The sequence below is a fragment of the Hermetia illucens genome, chromosome 3 (genome assembly GCF_905115235.1).
Source record: "Hermetia illucens chromosome 3, iHerIll2.2.curated.20191125, whole genome shotgun sequence".
Lineage (NCBI taxonomy): Eukaryota > Metazoa > Arthropoda > Insecta > Diptera > Stratiomyidae > Hermetia > Hermetia illucens.
In genome coordinates this window covers 108,387,558-108,409,595 of record NC_051851.1, presented here as the reverse complement: position 1 = coordinate 108,409,595, position 22,038 = coordinate 108,387,558, and the positions used below count along the sequence as shown (strand labels likewise).

Below are 22,038 nucleotides of genomic sequence, written 5' to 3'. Positions count from 1 at the left end.
CCTTTCCAAGCTGTTGTAAGTGCCGAGATACTGTCGAATAGTGTACGCCTATTTTCTCTGCAATGTCACGAATCGATGATCGGGGATCAGATTCCACTATCAAACGCAACTCGTCGTTGTCGATCGATGGTCCTGGGTGTTCACGAGGTTCACTTTGGAGGGTCATGTCGCCTGATCGGAATTTTTCGAACCACCGCTGTGTCGTTCGTTCGTTTGCTGCGTCAGCTCCAAATGCTCTGCAAATGTTTCTGGTTGCCTCCGCTGCGTTGTGACCAAGTTTAAATTCATATAGAAAAAGTAGACGTTTTTGACTCCCTTCCATGCTTTTTTCTTTGAGTTTTACTTGGAACTTCAATGACGATTGAAACTGAAATGACTCCTTGATCGAACGAACGACTATTTATACTCAATTATCCCATACCACCAGAGTCACCTTGCGACAGTTTTAAACATTAAAATCATAACTAACTTCACCTCATTGAAAAATCCGACATTTCATTTGCAACAACCTAATAATATATCACAAACATTTTTTATAGGTGTAGCCTGTTTCAGAAATATTGATCAGATAGCAGATAAATAGACAAATAAAAGAGTGACGTCATTTTCTTCACTTACTCATATTTATTAATTTGATTGCTTCTTCTTCCGAACTCCTGTTTACTGAAATATCCCCAAATCTTCACTCAACAGTGCGCTGGATGGTGGTTCCCGTGTATCGACCACGTTCGCTTGTGAGTATTCCATGCCCAAAAAAACGGCTCATCAGTAAAAACTACGTTCGAAAAGTCGCAATTGCAAACATTTGTTTGTCTGTTACACGCATTTCTCTCGGAAAATGCCCAAATGCTTCAAAAAAGAAATACATAAAATCTTACATACCTAAAGCGTCCAGCTTCCAGTTTCCCGACTTGTTTTTTGATAAAATTTGATTTTATTATTCAATAATTATCTTCGAACGCGATAAAACGATTACAACGATCATACAATCTTTCGATACAATTTTTATAGTACGATTTGTCTTTAGCTTCAAAATAGGCCTCAGTTTCGGCAATTACCTCTTCATTGGCGCTAAATTTCTTTCCAGCGAGCACCCTCTTGAGGTCTGAGAACAGAAAAAAAATCGCTGGGGCCAGACCTAGAGAATACGGTGGGTGAGGAGGCAATTGATGCAATTTGCGGTGTTTCCCTTCTCAAAATAATCGGTGAAAATTATACCACGCGGTTCACCACGTGCAGTCCACTCAGATGACTGATCGTTTTGATTCTAGTGTGAAATAATGGAGCCATGCTTCGTGCATTGTCACATATCGGCACATAGCAATCCCAATCAACTTCCACTCTGCGGTCATCAAAAATCATTTTGTGGACTATTTTGATGTTTTCGTCGGTAAAAGCCTCTTTGAGGCTTTCACTCCGTGCATCGTTCTCGGTGCTCATTTAGCCTTGTTTAAACTTAGCAGACGAATTCTCTAGGGTTGATTTTTCTGGTGCAAAGTCCAAATAATGTTTATCAAGTCGAGACTTGGCTTCAACAGTATTTTTTTGTTTATCAAAAAGCAATGCTTTATTAGCATATGAAATTGATTTTTATCCATTTTCTTCAAACTAACAGAAGATGTTTCACTCAAAGTGCTTTATCCCGCAAAGTAATAGTCCGACAGCTTTCAGATTTGTACGCGGTCTTTTGAAGAGTTAACTAAATATCATGCGGATTAATACTAGTAGCGCGATCTAAGTTGTTATTTTGAGCACACCTTATATTCGGCCGGTCACTCTGTCCTCGGTAGTTGATCGTCTTAAGCCTCAAGCAGGCAGATCGTCGTTCATTTTCGTCTTGTTTTACCAATCGATCCACTAGCGACGAACAAGAACGCAGCTTCAAACCGTTTTGCGTAAGGGGCACTCATTTATATTACGTCAGATTTTCCCGAAAATTTCAAAGCAACTTGCAGCGTGCGTTAAGGAACACTACAGATAATTAAAAGATGTCATAATTAAACAGGAAACAAAATCCGGCCGTTAGGAGCAATCAGTCAGGGCATATATTCGTATTGGTTTAAAAGTATATTTTATGGATGTGGAAATAATTGATAGCACTATGGATATTTAAATATTTTAAAATAAAATTTGTGGAATTAGAATAATAATTGTTGGTGCAACAATCCATATTGTATCAGGGTCTTGAAGTGTGTTAGAGAACTTCATTCAAGACCGTGACAGTACACTACAGTACCACTGTAGGAGGCAATGTGGTCAGCTGTGTGCTCGCCCGAGATTATTACCCTGATTTGACTCGGGTACTCATTCACAACTGAGTGTCACCAGTGGGATTTGAACCGCGACCTTTCGCTACGACAGCGGATTTAATTTCATTTTCCAAAAGGACATTGGTCTGAAAGACACTTCCCTCATTGTCCGTGAATAGCAAACTCAACTGCATACTCCCAGTCATCATACCTAAACCTAATCAAGCATTTATGGGACGAAATTAGGAAAAGGGACAGAAAGAACAAAGAAGTGCTGAAACGGGCCTTGATAGAGCAATGGTCAAATATAACACCGCAAATGGCAAAAAAAAGTTAGTACATTCGATGCACCATAGATTACAGGAGATAATCGGTCGAAAAAGATACAGCACTTCCTATCAATGTCCCTGTATTTGATGTAAATGGTTATTTTTAAAGTTTTGTGGGAAACAAAACTTATTAAAGTCAATTCAATGTCTGCTTGTCTGTCATATCCGATTTACTCGGAAACGACAGAACTTAGTGTCATAAAATTTGATGAGCCCATATGGTGTGTGTGTTCCTTTACATGAGTGGTCCCATTTTGTGTTGTTGTGTTGAAGGGGGCTCCCCATACAGGCGAAAGGAGGGTGTAAAATTATTTTCCTCCGAATATGATCATGGTATCAAATGAAAGGGTTCGATTCGTACTTTCTGAAACCGATCTTATTTCGGATATTGGATGAAACAGAGGGGAAAGAGGGCTCAAAATGTATGTCCCAAAAAGTGAAACAGGGCTGAAAAAAATACATCCTGTTCGAGATCTGCACAAATAAAATTAATAATAATACTAGCTTGACCAAAAATTTCTCGGAATCCATGAAAAAAATAAACAATACCTGTTTACTGTTGAAAATTGATATTGTCCCCTTCGAAGTAGTCCCAATCGACTGCAGCGCACTTATGCTAACGCATGATCCAATCCTCGAAACATTTTTGAAACTCCATCTTCATTAGGGCCATCTTCGATTTTCCCATTATCTCCTCTCGGCTACTGAAACGCGTTTCTCTCAGTGGTTTTTTGATTCGATTGAAGAGGAGAAATCACATAGGACCAAATCAATTCGGTGGTTGTTGGATGGTATTCGTATTGGTTTTAGCCAAGAACTCGTGGATAAGGATGGCATTGTGCAACGGTGCATTATCATGGTGCAAGATCCACGAGTTATTTTCCCACAAATGATTCCATTTTTGACGGACTGATTCACGCATACATTTCAAAACAAATAGTATTCCTTGTTGACAGTCTGGCCTTGTGGCAAGAATTCACTATGCACCACACCGTGGTAATCAATGAAAACCGTGAGGATCGCCTTTTTCTTTGACTGGAAACAATGCGGTTTCTTCGGTATCGACTCATCCGAAGCGTGCCATTCACTCGTCTGATGTCTGGACTACGTGTCGTACCCATAAACCCACGTGATCTCCAGTAATGATGCGTTTGATGAATGTTGGGTCAGAATCAGCCATGAACATCATGTCTTTGCGATATGCACGCGGTCCTTAAGTCTATCAGCACCAACTTGGCTGCAACACGACAGAGACCGAAATCGTGAACAATGCTTTGAACTGATCCAAAACAAATGCTCAAGTCCACGGCGATCTCTCTGATGTTTAATTTGCGGTTTGTGACCAACATTTCCTTCACTTTATCAACGTTTTCTTCGGATTTCGACGTGGATGGCCTGCCGCTGCGCTCATCATCGGCAACACACTCACGACCTTTTCTGAACCGTTCGTACCATTCGAAAATGGTTGTTTTCTTCAAAGCATCGTTGCCGAAACATTTTAGCAACATTTGCTAGGTTTGCGTACCGTTGAAATTGTTTTTAACACAAAATTTAATGCAAACTCGTTGTTGCTCATTCAAATTCATTTTGAAAATTCTCGAAAATCGTGAACACGCTCAGAGACACATCTACTTAACTCGACTTAACTTTCAAAACTGATGCCAACGCCACACTTTGGCGGCAATATCAGCACAGTTGAGCAACACACACATACAAAAAGGACAACCAAGTGCTAAGAGCGCCACACGGCGATCATTCCCGGAACTTTTTGAATTTTGGTAGTATATTACTATATTTTGAAAATTTAAATTACAATGTATTTGAACCCCCTTAAGTTCATCCTAGAATTACCAAATTTGGCATCAGGTTAGGCGATGATATAGGACATAATTCTGGAAAGTTTGAACTTAATCAATATTAGTAACGTTTTATTGAAAGTTAAAATATTGAATTGCACGTAAAATTATTGCGCTCTAAGAGAACAGTGAGGTCCATGGAGGCACTTTCGCTTTTCTGTTTTAGCATTAGATCACTTCAAATGCGTACATGTACACATCCGTATACGGTAATAGGCAATCTTTGTTTCTTTAGGGTAAAGCACAATAATTATGTCTTTAATATGTAAATATATATACATATTTTGTTTGGCAATATATGACGGAATATTTTGCATTCTTAGCTATGTACGAATGGGAAAACGTACATAGAAAGCTGCTTACATAAGATGAACACAAAACGCTTATACCTGAAGAGCCGAGCTTCTGCTGCCCAGAGATTTTGTGAATTAAATTTTTATTTTTTTTTTTCCTTGCTTATACATATTCCAAATTTGAATGACGTTGGATTTATTTATATTTTGAATTTTCAAAATGAAAAGATTTTTCTACTGGAGCAAAATATAAATCTATTGGAGCAAAATATAAATCTATTGGAGAAAAATATAAATTTCTAACTTGTATATGTTCCCTTTTGCTCACAAGTGTATATTTATGCACCTCTTGCGTAAAACAAAACCTTAGTAAATTCGATTCACTGTCTGCCTGTCTGTTACACGCACTTTTCTCCAAAACGGCTAAATCGACCTGAACGAAATTTGGTGGACATACGGTAACTATGAAACCCCACGCATACAGTGAGTGACATAGTTTAGGTGGAGTTTAAAGGGGGTCTCTCCATACATGCAAAGGAGGGATGTAATTTTTTGTTCATCGAATGTAGTCGTGTCAAGTCTATCAAACGAAAGGTCTCGATCAGTAATTTCTGAATCTAGTATTATTTTTGACGTAAATTGTAAAATGCGCGAGTAAGGAGTCGAAATGTAAACGCTTAAAGGGAGATAGGACTCATTTTCGAAAACTACCCAACCAACAAATCCGAAAAAATAGGGTGCTGCGCTTATATGAAATCCTGGCATCAAAATATGTCTCATTCCGATATCTGCTCACTTAAACTTACTAATGGTACATTACCAACTTTTATAAATTGGCAGAGAAAACCCCCTAAGTTCATTCTAGGAGTACCACTATAGAGGATAATATCCCGCATACACATGGAAAATTTCATGAAAATCCCGCTATTAGCCCTGAAGTTATTGCAGTTCAAACTTAGCACTTTCACGCGAATTTACTGCATCTGAAGCCATGCAAATAAGATGCTAGCGTCAAAATTAACAAGAATAATTGACATTCGATTGAAATAATAAAGTCCCATATATGAAGAAGTTACTTTTTCCTAGCCCTTTTACCCTTTGCTGCTATTAGGTAAGTCATTCTAAAGGCTTTGTGTCAAACAAAACCTTATTAGAATTGAGTCGATGTGTGCCTGACACACCCGATTTATTCGGAAACGGCTGGATCAATTATCACTAAAGGTTGATGAAAAAGCGTGGTCTGTGGATCCCTTTACATACAGCAAGTGGCGTCATTTTGAGTTGAGTTTAAGGGGGGTTCCTCATACATGGAAAAGGAGGGTGCATTTTTTTGGCTGTGTGGATTATCAAGTGCAAGTGCTGAATTAGTACTTTTCAAAACCGGTCCCGTATTTGATTTCGAGTGAAATATAGGGGAGTGAAGGTTCAAAATATTACCCTTAAAAAGTGGAACAGGTCTCATTCTCAGTAACTTACATTTTATATGAATTACATGTATTCTAAAACGTGTGCGAGGTCGTCATAACATATCAATTTGTCAATACCACAACAAAGTGAGCTCATATGAATGGGGGGTCGTAGGGAAACATTTCATTTTAATCATTCATATATCAACTACTCGACACAGATATATGTGTGTATTTATATGTATATGTAAATGAATCTTTGGGATAGTGCTTAATTCAGATAGAGATATTTGTACATTAATCAAGCGGTATTCAATATACGTACTTTGTATGGACATTTGTATACTTTACTATACGAAGTAATTCGTAAATAGGTGTACGATCAATTTATATACATGCACATATAAGTTTCATCATCCACGGCGCAACAACCGGTATCCGGTCTAGGCCTGCCTTAATAAGGAACTCCAGACATCCCGGTTTTGCGCCGAGGTCAACCAATTCGATATCCCTAAAAGCTGTCTGGCATCCTGACCTACGCCATCGCTCCATCTCAGGCAGGATCTACCTCGTCTTCTTTTTCTACCATAGATATTGCCCTTATAGGCTTTCCGGGCTGGATCATCCTCATCCATACCATCCACCGTAACCTATTGAGTCGGATTTTATCCACAACCGGACGGTCATGGTATCGCTCATAGGTTTCGTCGTTATGTAGGCTACGGAATCGTCCATCCTCATGTAGGGGGTCATATATAAGTATAGTATTCGGTAATAGGCAATGTTTGTGCTGAAGGTGTGTGACAGCGAATCAATGCCTGACGACTGGGAAAGAGGCATTATTTGTCTCATACATAAAAAGAGAGATACCACACAGTGCAGCAATTATAGAGGTATCACGTTGCTGAGTACCATCTATAAGATATTCTCCGCTAATTTGCTAGGTCTGATAGCCCCATACACCTAGAACATCATTAGCCCATACCAAAGAGGCTTCACTCCAGGCAAATCAGCAACAGATCAGATTTTCTCTCTGCGGCAAGCGGTGGAAAATCTGTTGGAATATGGACATCAGTTGTATTATCTCTTCATCGACTTTAAAGCCGCTGTAAAACTGTACACGGTCATTAGAAAATTCGGTATCCCGATGAAATTGATAAGACTGACTATGCAGACCCTGACCAATGTGCGAGGCCAGATAAAAGCAGGAGGTTCACTCTCAAGACCATTCGATATCAACAACGGTCTACGACAAGAGGATGCGCTATCATGCGTCCTCTTTAACCTGGCCCTCAAGAAAGTGATCCGTGATGCTGAGGTAAATGCAAGAGGTACGATCCTCTTTAAGTCCACCCAACTACTGGCCTATGCTGACGATATCGACATCATGGGAAGAACCACCCGAGACCTACAAACTGGCTTCATCCTTGGGCTGCACACCAATGAAGACAAGACAAAGTATATGGTGGCAACGTCAGCACCAAAAACAAGCCAAGCAACAACATCAAACCGCACTGGTCAAACGGGAGGAATATAGATAGAAGACTACAACTTTGAGACCGCTGATAATTTCTCCTATCTAGGGTCGAACACTTCAACCGATAATAGCTACGATGATGAAATGCGCGCACAGTTGTTGTCAGCCAACAGAGCCTATTTCAGCTTACAACAAGTCGGAATACCGGAAGCTCGCGCTTCGGATATAAAGGTTTTGTGTTCATCTTATGTAAGCAATTTCAACGCACATTTTTCTATCCGTATATAGCTACACATCCAACATAATTCTTCATATTTTTCCAAATTACGAGACATACGTACATATTACAGTCATAGATATTACGCTCACCCTAAATAAACAAACTGCCTATTAGGTTGTTGCAAATGAAATGTCGGATTTTTCAATGAAGTGAAGTTAGTTATGATTTTAATGTTTAAAACTGCCGCAAGGTGACTCTGGTGGTATGGGATAATTGAGTATAAATAGTCGTTCGTTCGATCAAGGAGTCATTTCAGTTTCAATCGTCATCGTCAGTAAAACTCAAAGAAAAAAGCATGGAAGGGAGTCAAAAACGTCTACTTTTTCTATATGAATTTAAACTTGGTCACAACGCAGCGGAGGCAACCAGAAACATTTGCAGAGCATTTGGAGCTGACGCAGCAAACGAACGAACGACACAGCGGTGGTTCGAAAAATTCCGATCAGGCGACATGACCCTCCAAAGTGAACCTCGTGAACACCCAGGACCATCGATCGACAACGACGAGTTGCGTTTGATAGTGGAATCTGATCCCCGATCATCGATTCGTGACATTGCAGAGAAAATAGGCGTACACTATTCGACAGTATCTCGGCACTTACAACAGCTTGGAAAGGTGAAGAAGCTTGATAAGTGGGTTCCGCATGAACTCAACGAGCAAAACATGGCGCTGCGAATGGAAATATCCAGTTCTCTACTCAACCGCAACAGGAACAATCCCTTTTTGCGCAGAATAGTGACATGCGATGAAAAGTGGATATTGTATGACAACCGTCGCAGATCAGCGCAATAGCTAGATGCCGATCAGCCTCCACAACACATGCCAAAACCGAGCCTTCACCCGAAGAAGGTAATGGTAACTGTTTGGTGGTCTGCATCTGGAATTATTCATTATTCGTTTTTGGAGCGTGGTGAAACAATTAATGCAGAGAAATATTGTGCCCAACTTGATGAAATGCACGAGAAATTACGTGTTCAGCGGCCTAGATTGGTCAACAGAGATGGAGTGATACTGCTCTATGATAACGCCCGACCTCATGTTTCCAGAATGACGGTCCAAAAATTAAATGAATTACGATATGAGACTCTTCCTCATCCACCATATTCACCCGACCTCTCGCCAACCGACTACCACTTTTTTAAGCATTTGGATCACTTTTTGGCGGGGAAACAATTCAGCAATGAAGTAGCTGTCAAAAGTGCCTTTGAAGAATTTCTTAGCTCTAGAAACCCAGACTTTTACGAAACTGCAATAAATGCCCTTGTATCTCGTTGGGAGAAGTGCATTGAAGCTGCTGGTTCTTATTTTGACTAATAAAATTAATTTTCATAAAAGTTATAGTTTTTTGAAATTTTACTCAAATATCCGACATTTCATTTGCAACAACCTAATATTTTCGAATACTGTACACATATAGGCACGTACATAAATTGATCGTATCCATATTTCCGATTTACTTCTTATATCTATTTGAATTAGGCACTACCCGCAAAGTTCATTAGCACGCATATATTATATACCTTCATGCACACATGTCTGGCTGGCAAATAACTAAAAAAACTAAAACAAAATAATTCTCTGCGACCCAATTCATAAGAACTCATTTCGTTGCGGTATTGACGAATTGATATGTGATGATGACGTCATGCAGGTTGTAGAGTACACGAAATTCACAAAAAAATGTAAAGTTTCACCCCCTATAACTTTGTTAATAATAGTTGGATTTTCTTCAAACTTGACCAAACTGTGCATTATATTCTTGATTACACGCACGCCAAATTTTGTACTTCTGGGAAGAACATAAAGGGGGTGCCGGGTAAATTTCTAAAATGTGAAAATATACTATTATTAACTTTATTTGTGCAGATATCGGAACCGGATATATTTTGAGGCCTAGATTTCGTAGAGATGCACCACAGTGGTTTTTTTCAGAATTTTCGGTTGGATAGGTTCTGAGAACGAGACCTGTTACACTTTTTGGGGGTCATATTTTGAGCCCTCACTCCTCTATGTTTCACCCAATATCAAATATTGAACCAGTTTCGAAAAGTACTGATTGAGACCTTTCATTTGATATCCCATATGGCTACATTCTGTGAAAAAAAAATTGCGCCCTCCATTCACATGTATGGGGAGCCCCCCTTAAACTTAACACAAGATGGCGCCACTTACTGCATGTAAAGGGAACACCAGATTACATACTTTCACCAATTTTCGTGATAATCAGTCCAGCCGTTTCCGAATAAATCGGGTGTGACAGACAGACAGACAGACAGACAGACACCCCGGAAGCCGAAATCCAGAGGAACACCAGGATGGTCTGCAAAAGCGATGGATGAGCCAACATTCATGGAAGTGTGGCTAGACCTGCCTAGCAAAGCCGGTACGTCCACGGATAGAGCTCTCCATGTTACACAAAGCGTCTCCAAGGCATGTGACGCGTCGATGCCTAGGAGATGCTCATTCTACACTAGAAGACCCAATTATTGGTGGAATAGTGAACTTGCCAGTCTTCGATCGATTTGTCACAGAGCCAGACGAACGGCTCAGAGGGCAATAGATAGGATCGATCAAAGGCAAAAGGAGTATGCCTATAGGGAAGCCCGCAAGAACCTCAAGCTCGCCATCCAGCGGAGTAAGAGGGAATGTTTCAAGGAGCTCTGTTTAGAAGCGGATATAAATCCGTGGGGTAGCGCCTATAAAATCGTGACAGGGCGATTCAGAGGCCGATCATCACCGCAGATCACGTGCCCTATGCTCTTGTTGAAAATAATCCAGGGGTTATTTCCCCAGCAAGAGCGGGGTACTAACACTTTCCAGCGTCCCCTGAATGTGACGCCGTTTCCACCAGTCACCAGGGACGAGCTGCTGGAGATCTGCAGTCGAATAGGCGACAGCAAAGCCCCGGGTCTGGACGGCATACCGAATAAGGCGCTCAAACTTGCCGTCAAATGTAGACCGGATATGTTCGCGGAGCTGTTCGAAGCGTGCATGTCCGAGGGTATCTTTCCAGCGACGTGGAAGCGGTAGAAGTTGGTGTTGCTGCCAGGGGAACCGTCCTCCTATAGACCCATATGTCTTCTAGACACTATGGGGAAAATGTTGGAGCGGGTTATTTATAATAGACTACTCCCAGTCGTCGAGAGCCAAGGCGGCCTTTCAGATAGACAGTATGGGTTCCGCAAAGCCAGATCAACCATTGATGCCATCAAAATGGTTACTGGCTTGGCCGAAAATGCAATTCACGGAAGGGGTTCTACCAGCAAATATTGTGTGGTGGTCACCCTGGATGTGAGGAATGCTTTTAACTCGGCCAATTGGAACCTTATACGAAAGTCTCTGGCGACGATTGGTGTTCCCACCTACCTTGCCACTATCATAGATAACTATTTGCACGAGCGAACATTGTGGTATAATACCGATGATGGACCCAAGGAGTACATTGTCTCCGCGGGTGTCCCACAGGGCTCTGTACTGGGCCCACTACTGTGGAACATCATGTACAATGATGTGCTTAACCTTCCGGTTCCGGAGGAGGCCACGGTGGTGGGTTACGCCGATGACATAGCACTGGTTGTGGTCGCAAAGAATCTCGAGGATGCTGAGTTGTACTCAAGCGAAGCAATCAGTGCTGTTAAGGCTTGGCTGGAAAGTGCTGGACTGGCACTCGCGGAGGAAAAGACGAAAGCGGTCCTCATCACTAAGCGCCGCAAAAGAAATTACACCTGCGTCAGAATCGGGGATCGTATCATCACTTCCAAGCCGGCCATCAAATACTTGGGGGTGATGATAGACGGAAAACTCAATTTTAAGCAGCACATAGAGCATACTTGTAAACGAGCATCCACCACGAGTATGGCTCTCGCAAGGATGATGCCGAACGTAGGAGGACCGCGGCATACTTGCAGGCTGCTCATAGCCAAGGTGGTGAGTTCTATCATGCTGTATGCAGTCCCAGTTTGGGGAAACGCGCTGCAGGTTTTAGGAAATGCATATAAACTGAGTAGGGTTTACAGAAGAACAGCCTTAAGGGTGTGTTCTGCCTTCAGGACCGTCTCAGACGATGCAGCGTTCATCATCTCGGGAATGATGCCAATTGACATCCTGGCAACCGAAATGATGAACATTTATAACACCAGGTCCATCTCTCCCTTATCGCAGGTGAAAAAAGCCAAAAGAGAGAGATCCGTAAGCAGGTGGCAACAGCGATGGAACCAGTCAGAAAAAGGTCGTTGGACTTACAGGTTGATCCCTTCCATCAGGGAGTGGCTGGAGAGAAAGCATGGGGAGATCAATTATAATCTCACCCAGTTTCTCACCGGCCATGGAGGATACCGTCAATACCTGTACAGGTTTAAATTGGACACCTCGCCTAATTGTCCAAACTGCGACGGGGTCCCGGAGGACCCAGCGCACGTATTCTTCCAATGTCCTAGGTTCGTGGAAGAAAGGAGGAACCTAGAGGAAACTCTAGGTGAAGTGCTATCACCGGAAAATTTTGTCCGGAGAATGGTAGCTTGCCAGGAAGACTGGGATGCGATCAATTTCATGATCGCAGTGATCCAGGAGAAACTGCGAAAAGCAGAAGAAGTGAGGAAGGCGCGGTTACGGACCCCGCGGGAAGACGGAAGGAGACCTAGCTAAAGTAAGCTAACTCCGCCCCGTGATGTAATACCTAAAGGTGGTTCCACGGGGTAGGGGGGGAGTCAGGGGTGGTTTTAGTGGGTAAAAATCCCACACGCTGGTGTGTCCAGACCAGTGTCTTTTGAAGATTTCCACCTCCTCAAAAAAAAAAAAAAAAAAAAAAAAAAAGACAGACAGACAGACACCGTCTCGATTCTAATAAGGTTTTGTTTCACACAAAACCTTAAAAACTGTTCCGCTCGAACCGTCTCACCATAGCGTTAAAGCTCTTACTGTACAAGATAATGATCTTGTCAGTTCTCATGTATTCCTCGGAGACTTGGGTTCTTAGCAAGAAAAATTGCGAACTCTTGGCCGCGTTTGGGAGACGAATCCTCCGAAGAATTTTTGGCCCCCTACATGAGGATGGACGATTCCGTAGCCTACATATACTCGTACATCCGAAATCTATGAGCGATGCCATGACCGTCCGGTTGTGGATAAAATCCGGCTCAATAGGTTTCGGTGGGCGGTTCACTTAATCCGTATGGATCAGGATGATCCAACCCGAAAAGTCTATAAGGGCAGTATCTATGGTAGGAAAAGAAGACGAGGCAGACCCTGCCTGAGATGGAGCGATGGCGATATCGAATTGGTGGACCTCGGCGCAAAACCGGGATGTCTGGAGTTTCTTATTAAGGAGGCCTAGACCGTCTGAATATGTACGAATATTTTGTAGTTTGAAAAAAATATGAAGGAATATTTGAGATTTTTAGCAGAGGCGGCATCAACAACGCCGCACTGCAGGTAACAGTTTCAGTACCCGCCGAAGCACTCTTCTCCACCGTCCAACTGAGGTTCGGGGCGGATTCCAAAGAGCGTATATAGAATTTTCGGATATGGATCCTTTGCATAGACCAGGCATTCCCAGGCTCTATGCATCTCCAGCAACTCCGGGAATTCTATCTCAAATCAAAGATGAGATTGCATAAGGCAGGACATTGCTAGGTTGATTCAGATCAGGACTGGCAATGCCAGCAGACGGATGAGAAATAAAGTGCAGATGGTTTACCGGACCTATACCATCCCCAGTGAGACACCCGTAGTTGAAATTCTGGACACACTAAAACAGAAACTTTCTGTCTTATGCAGTCGGTTACGATGCTATGGCGAAAGTCATTCCAGACGTGTCCAGAATGCAACATTCGCGAGGAACCAGCGGAGCTTTTTCAGATCTCTCAACCAATCCCAACAGAGCGTCCAGACAGTACAGTTTTCGGTGACGGAAACGAAAGAGTATTGGAGTACCCGCCCAGCATGTTGAGCATGCTGAGTGGATCACCGCTGAAGGTATACGCCTGACATGAATTTTGCGGCTGTTACCGAAGTGGAAGTTCGACGAGCCATAAACAGCTCGAAGAAATAGAGGGGCCCAGGTCTGGATCAGATGCAGAATTTCTGGTATAAGAAATTTACCAACGGACACAGTCGGTTGTGACGATGTCGGCGCTTGTTCCAGTCCTGACTGCGCTGCCTCGCTCTACCTGGGCACAATCGTCGCAATCCCAAATTTCCGCAAAAACCTGCCTTTTTTCTTCGTTCCAATGGGGCGAGTTCTTCGGGGTCACCACTTTAATCTTAGTATGACTTTATTTTTAAACATCCATATTTTACAGAAGGAGAATATTGTAACTTTAGTAATTCATTTTAATCAAATCACAGCTTAAATAATTTTCACACAAAACCTTAAAAATCGATCTTCTGTTCTGTTTAACACCTTAAGGATGACATATTCGAATAATGGGGAATATATTCAAATACAAGTTTTGAGAGATTTTGTGTATTTCTTTTATAAAAAAATTCTAGTGGAGCTTTGTCCCATTAGTGCCTAGCACGAAATATATCCACATATTATGTGAGAATATCCATTCAAAATCTTGAATTTGCACAGAAGCAACAACTGTGACTCATTATTACTTTGTTACTAATAGTGCGATTTCCACCACCACGAAAAGTACTAACCGAGACCTTTAATTTGATATTTGGTGAAAAAAATGTACATTCCCTTTTGCATGTATGGGGACCGCCGTCAAATTCCACGTAGAATGATGTAACCACCTTTCTACCAAATTTGGTGTCAAACGCTATAACCGTTTCCGAGAAAAATGCGTATGACAGACAGATATTAAACCAATTTTAATAAGATTTTGATTTACGCAAAACCTTCAAAATTGTAGGGTGCATTACTTTAAAAAAAATAATTTATACAGTTCATCATATACCTGTATCAGAATTTTAATTTACTTCATTGTCGTTGAAAAAATCCCAAAATATGCTTATTTTGTTTGGAATTAAGGGAACTCCGCCATCCGCTTGGTTCTGCCCTGGGCGAAAATGTAGTCGCCTGTGTTCTTCAAAACAACTTGTAATTATGATAGGCGTGACATATTAACTATGGACTGAATCTTTCAGATTCTCTAAAGGTTGAAGTACTTTGTTGAAACAACGCTTCTGCTAATGAATGTGGAAGCTCGGAATGATTTTCATATAAACTTGTTATTGGTGTTGAGGTAGTTGCGTTTCCAAATTTTCAACAGCGGAAGCGGATTAAAATACAAATTGTTTGACAACTTCGATAGTCTACTCATTAATGCAAATAGGAAGATTGCGATTGTGATGACCAGTCAAGAAACTTGATGGTGTTCAATCTTCAGTCTGACCCCGCTCGCCTCCTTCCCCAAGTTCAGAATCAATACGACAAGGTCCATGACTGAACAAGAAAGCATCGTCGAGTCAAAGCAGCATGAAAAATGTCATCGATAACGAGAATGAAAAGTATCAGTGGCAAGACGCGATCCTACCGGGATTCGTTTTCGACACTGAGGTTTGACGTCGATAGAGCATTTGGACATTTGGCGTCTTCATATGTCGTTTTAATGATAGTTATTAGTTTCTCCGGATAGGCCTCTGACTAAAGTATTAAACGGTGGTCTAAACTCCGCAGACCGCTCCACAATAACCCAAAAGGTCTAAATGTGATCCATACAGGAGAATCCACAGTGGAATCCATTCTGCTCTCAGTCAATCAAATTTTCGAATGGTTCCTTAATACGTTCCAGTAGAAGTAACAAGTCTGCTGAAAGTGCAGGGGACGCACGGAAAAGTTCCATAGGGAGGCCTGCCTTTATTTCATTTGAATGTGTTGATGGAAAAGATAATTTCATTTGCCTTTAGAGGTGCATTCTGTATCCGCATGTTACGGTAGCTTCGGAAATTCACGGGACGTAATGCAATTCAGGATCGTGGTGAAGTGCTCCTTTCACCTCTTTAGCAGTCCACTCAAATGTTTTTATAAAAGAAATACACAAAATCTCTTAAAACTTGTATTTGAATATATTCTCCATTTTAATCTTTCCAGGATGTCATTCTTAAGGTGTTATGGGATTTTTTTCAGCAGAAAAACAGAAGATCGATTTTTAAGGTATGTTTTTGAAGTTTCATTTTAGAGGTACAAAATTTGGCGTCAGTATAAGGGGTCATTATAGACAACGAGGCAAACCATTATCGCACACCACCGTCATATTGGGTTGGGGAAAAAGAAATGTCGTATTTGTGATCGAAATTTGACGCTCTATTTAACATACATAGAATTATCCGACTTATCCGACCGTCAAATATGCGCCGTTTTGTTCGCAAACTTGTTACCATTTAGAAGACAATTTCATTATCCCCCCTCCTTATTTGCAAAAAAGTTAGACAGCTAGCTTTCGCAAGCCTCTTTTGAGGCCAATTTAGTAGCACCAAGAGCGTTTTGCATGGACCGGAAGAGATGGTAATCACTTGGTGCCAGATCCGGACTATACGGTGGGTGCGATGGGATATCCAGTCCGAGCTCCCGTAGTTTCTGGCGGGTCATCAAAAATGTGTGAGGCCGATCATTGTCCTAGTGGAACACAACACCTATTGACCAATTCTGACCGCTTCTAATGAACCGCCTGCTTCAAACGGTCGAGTTGCTTACAGTAGAGGACCGCATTGAGGGTCTGGCTATATTTGACCAGCTCATAATGGATGATTCCCTTCCAATCTCATCAAACACTCAGCAAAACCTTCCTGGCCGTCAAACCGGGCTTGGCGATGGTTTGGGCCAGCGCGCCGTGCTTCGACCACTATCTTTTTCGCTTGAGGTTTTCATACGTAATCCACTTTTCATCACCAGTCACCATCCGCTTCAAAAATGGGTCGAATTCGTTCCGTTTCAACAGTGCATCGCAGGCGTTGATTCGGTCCAAGAGATTTTTTTGCGCCAACTCGTGTGGCACTCAAACATCCAGCTTTTTTTGGAATCCAATCTTCTGCAAATGATTCCAAACGGTTTTATGGTCTACCCAGTTCCTAGTCAATCGACCAAATGCTCACATGCCAGTCTACTTGGATGATTTCGACGATTTTATCCGTTTGTACGACGATTGGCCTACCAGTACGGGGTGTATCTTCGACATCCACTACACCAGAACGAAATCGATCAAACCAACACCGTGCTGTGCGAATCGTTACAGTATCGGACCCATAAACCTTCGTTGCATTTTTACCTCTCAGGTAGTAAAAACGTAAAATATGACGAATTTCTTGTTGGTGGACTCCATCCTTGACGCGCTATAACTTGAGACTGAAACACACGATCACAACACTGTCAAAGAGGCACTTGTACCACATATTGTCGTCGTCAAATCGCCGTATAGAATGACCCTGGCCCGATGCGATAAGCGCAACACAAGATATGTTTAAGTGTTGCCATCTATTGACAAAATACGACATTTCTTTTTTCCCAACCCAATATAAAGTGAACTCATATGAACGGCCGAGTTAGAGTTTGGAGACATATAAATATTTTGAATTTTTTAGCTGTGTACGAGTGGAGAGAAACGTGCATAGAAAGTTTCTCACACAAGATAAACACAAAACCTTTTTACCCGAAGCGTCCGATTTGTTTTTAGTTAGTTTCATCAATCACCCGAAACAGACATATGAATATGCTAATCAAATTTGCCGGTAGTATACAATAAGATGGATATACACATATGTGGTTGATACCAGTAGTATTTAATTTGCGTATGGATTTACGTATGTATGCTTTTATGCACAGAGTAAAGAGGAAATATTCAAAAGCGTTCGATCAACTGCGATGCGTACATATATATGTATGCATCAGTATGCGCCAACAAGCTACGCTTGTTTGTTTAGGATGGGCACATAATTATATCTTGGAATTTGGCAATATATGAAAGCATATTTGCTGTTCTTAGCTAAGCATGTTTGAATTGAAAAATGCACATAGAAAATTCCTCGGGTAAGATGAACACAAAGTTTTCATACTCGAAGCGCCCAGCTTCAGAATTTCAACTTGTTACAAAATCCATAAGAAAATCACAAAACAAAAATCCTCCAGTAATATTTAACTTTTAATTATCAATCAAAACCGCTGAATAACTGTTTGAGGTGGGTTTTCAATTGAAATTGTTCGAATAACGAATAAAAATAAGAAAAATTTGTTGCATATTTTGGAAAAACAATTGAATTTGCAATTGCTAATGCCAAGTAACCTTTAAATTAATTAGTTTCCTCGCCAATTACAACGTCTTAGTGTTTCGAGAACGAGTGTCAGTGTCGAATACCATGACCTTCCTCAACTTATGAAACCGAAGTTACAATGATGCCGTCCTCATTAATACATGACGGTCTCTCGAATAACAGCAAAGTGTATTTTCCCTCAATTAACTTTCCATGGTCAATGGCCCTATTTCCATTTCCACAGTGAGGATCCTTATTTTCCAAGTCATAGTTTGTTGCATTTGAAAACTTCCTGCCATTTTAGGATGACATAAAAATAACTACAAATACATGCATATATTCACAAAGAGCCCCTTTTAATGACAGAGTATTTTATGAAAGCAATTTTCCTGGAAATTAAATCTATTGATTCAAAAAAACTTACTTGAGTATAACACCAATTCTCTGCAACTGGTGTATTTACTTCTGGTAATGGTGGCGACGGCACACGACTGACCGCCATTGTGCTAGTTGAAGAAAGGGGGTTGGATGAAACTCTAGCAGTTTGGCCTGCCGGACATTCGTTGGCCACCGGCAATCTGCAAAAGGAAAAAAATAAATTATATATTATATTAGATTGTATGTAGCAAACTCCAAGCAACATTCTACTTCCATGTTGAATATATACATACATGAAGGAAAATTTTTGAAAGGAGTAATAAACTCCTCACAGTCAATATATTAATTTAAGTTCTACATGTAACTTGGATGTAATAGGAGGGCGACAAAAAGAACATTTTACCGCAGATGTTATGAAATTCAAGATTTTTTCAGAAGAGTAAAAGATTACTAAATGTATGTACATATAAAATCGAGCCATATCAAAAAATAAGTCAGGAATCGAACAAGTACACTTAAGAGGAATGCTAAAGCTGCATCTTTACGAGGAAATACTAATCTCTATATTTTTCTCTAACGCCCTGTTAGCTATAATATATAAATGGAACTTTTTCCACTAATATGGTAATTGTTATTATACGACAAGGTCCTTTCTTGAACAATAATTTCAAACACAGCAAAACACTTGAAAAGGACTAACTTTGTTACCTTTAATCGATTTCCAATAAAAATATGTGCATGAAAAAAATGGTTATTTCATACGAATGCATATATCGCTATTTAATATGGCATATGTATCAGTTCAATGTAATACTGCAATTGAATTGTTTTAAGGTGCACAATTTCGACGGAATATTATTAACCCTTAAACCCCGATCTGGATAAAAACTTAGCTATATTCTTTTTTGCTGCCATTGATTCGCTGCGTTTACCTAAACTGACTGTTCCCTAGGCTTTGTTGCTTTCTTCCATCTCATTTGATTGGCTCTTGTAAGTAGTGATGTTTTTTTTGGGGTCCGTAAAAGGAAAACTGTACATGAAAAAACATGAAACATGAAAATTTCAGCACAATTATCTCAGAATTGTGTTAATTTGAAAGTACCTTCGCATTGGACACAGTCACTTAACAAATCGGAATACCAGAAGCTGGCAATTCGAGTATAAGTTTTGTTTTTACATTCGTATATAACTGAAAATGCAAAATATTTCTTCATATATTGCCAAACTCTAATATTAGTCATAAATATTATGGTCATCCTAAATAAAAATTGCCTACTACCGTATACTGATGTATTAATATATATACACGCATCTAAATTGATCTAAGGCATCTTCACGCATTCCCATCGAGCGCCAAATACACACTGACCCAATCGTGCTTATAACGAAGCACCGCAATTTTAGAATAATATCTATTCGTACTTAAACGATTAATATAAGATTCTGCAGTCATTCTACCTTTCATCTTCTACAATCTCCCAGGGTCCTTTTCTTGTCATACAGTCCCAGCATATTTGAGCCTCGTGCAAACTTCAATGTTGGCAGTACATGATATGGTTTTATTTTCCTTCAACGATGCTACTACACCCATTCGCGGACATCTGATCCAAAACCTGGTCCCTAGTCATCCGTAGTTTCGGTTTTCTATTTTTTTGCGAACGCCAATTGAAATTTCTTGTGAGGAGGATTCTGGATTTTTGGGCGCCAGCATTTCACAGTGTTCGTCGAACAGTTTTTGAAAATATTTCCAGTTTGTCAATATGTCCAAGGCTGTGCCATATTTCTACTACATTTTAGTATTTACCGCTTTTTATACTCCTTACAAGTTTCTGCTCCTAGACTTGGATAAAAATCCGTTTGTGATTTGCCTTATTTTTTAAGGCAATTCGTAAATTTTTTTGGTGGATTTTGGTTACCAGGCCAGCAGAAATTCAAACCCCATTGAAACTTGCCAATTTGTTTCGTCATTACGAAGCATTTCCTCAATTTCCTTGGAAATGTTGTGGCTAAAAATCTTGTTTTCCTACCCCGTGTCTACCGACGATAATAGCCACCTCAATGATTAATTTTGAATTTATTTGAACGTCTTTCCTTTAAATTTATCTAATCTCTTTAATTTGACACCTTTTTACAAAGCGATAACTGCTGTCAACCACCCGTGTATTCCACAGAAGAAACTCACAAAATTGATCACACGATCATTTGACACACAATCCAAAATTAATATACCGCTAGTTCTGGCTGGAATATGTCGATAATAGAAGTTTAAACAATAAGCAACCAAAATATGAAATGCTATTTGCATCTGCAAATCTTTATACACATTGAAACTAAAGCATTAAATAAAAAGCGTAATTAATCTGAGCCTGATCAATTTTGTGAGATACTGTATGTACAAATGGATACTTTGCCGAATGGATTAAAGTGTAAATATTGAAATTTCGTGTAATCAATTTAGATAGGTATGTTCGTTTATAGGTATATATGCATTAATATGCGTAATAAGCAACGTTTCTAGATGAGTTCAATATGTACATACACTTGCGAGAATAACTATTCATACACTTCAATGTTCAATTTTAAAGTTAATTTAAAAAAATAAATAAAATAGTTTTGTTTACTTATCTAATATCACCGATTTATCGGAATGTTTACTTTATTTTTGGTATGTTTTCCAAGCCCTGTGCTTCCGTAATATATTTTTTTTTTTCAGTGGAAAAATGCAGCTTTGCATTTTATTTTTTTGCTGCCAGACAAAGTATTCGTACATATACACTTCGGGGAACGTTTATTTTACAACGTAAAAGTGTGTCAAAATTACATAGAATAACAAAACACTACAAAATTGGTGTGAATTGAAGTGATTTAACTCGGTGACAGTTTTTTCCAGATTAAAAACCGTGATCTGTGTGAACGAGGATTGTTCTTAAAATTACGCAGTGAAGGAACATCTTTACGTAAAGTCTCGAAAACTATTAGTAGAAGTCACTCTTCCATCCAGTGCGTTATTAAAAACTTTCAATTCACGAGTTCTGTTTTGTCCAAGCCACGGCCTGTTTGTCCATTTAAGTTCCAAAAATTACGGCTTCCAAAGTTAGCGAACATGTAAGGGAATCCTTCAACAAAGACTTTCATGAAGATGCTATACGAAAAATATTGAAAAAAAGCCGATTATCATTGCCATGTAGCGTGTAGAAAGCCGCAAATATCCCACAACCAAAAGAAAAGAAGGAAGTTCGCTAATAAATACATAAAAATTGCTCCAAAATTCTGGGAACGGGTTCTGTTTTCCGACAAGCAAGTTCTGCATCTTTGAAATACTCGGAAGAGTAGGAAAACCGCTTAATAGAGAAAACTTTGTTCCAATGGTTAAGCACGGAGGAGATGGTATTGTGGTTTGGGGGGGTATGTCAGCTACAAGGGTTGAAAGATTCACATTTATAGAATCCATAATGGATCAGTATGGTTATTTAAATATTTTTAAACAAAATTTACAACAAAGTGCACAACAGCTGAACCTAAGACAAGATTTTTGGTTCCATCAGGATAATGATCTTAAGCACACGGCGCAAAAT

The 22,038-nt window shown here is 40.2% G+C and overlaps 1 protein-coding gene across 8 annotated transcripts in view; it reads right to left on the bottom strand.

Annotated features, from left to right (window-relative positions):
- LOC119650746 (protein roadkill) overlaps nt 1–22,038 on the bottom strand; it is a 189,967-nt gene that overhangs the window by 35,243 nt on the left and 132,686 nt on the right. For 7 of the 8 annotated variants that reach the window (XM_038053823.1, XM_038053826.1, XM_038053824.1 and 4 more), the window contains one exon: nt 18,510–18,663. In XM_038053823.1, the coding sequence (XP_037909751.1) occupies nt 18,510–18,663 (154 nt within the window). Of the gene's footprint in view, nt 1–18,509; nt 18,664–19,395; nt 19,418–22,038 lie in introns of those variants that run through there. The other variant, XM_038053828.1, reaches the window with a different exon arrangement.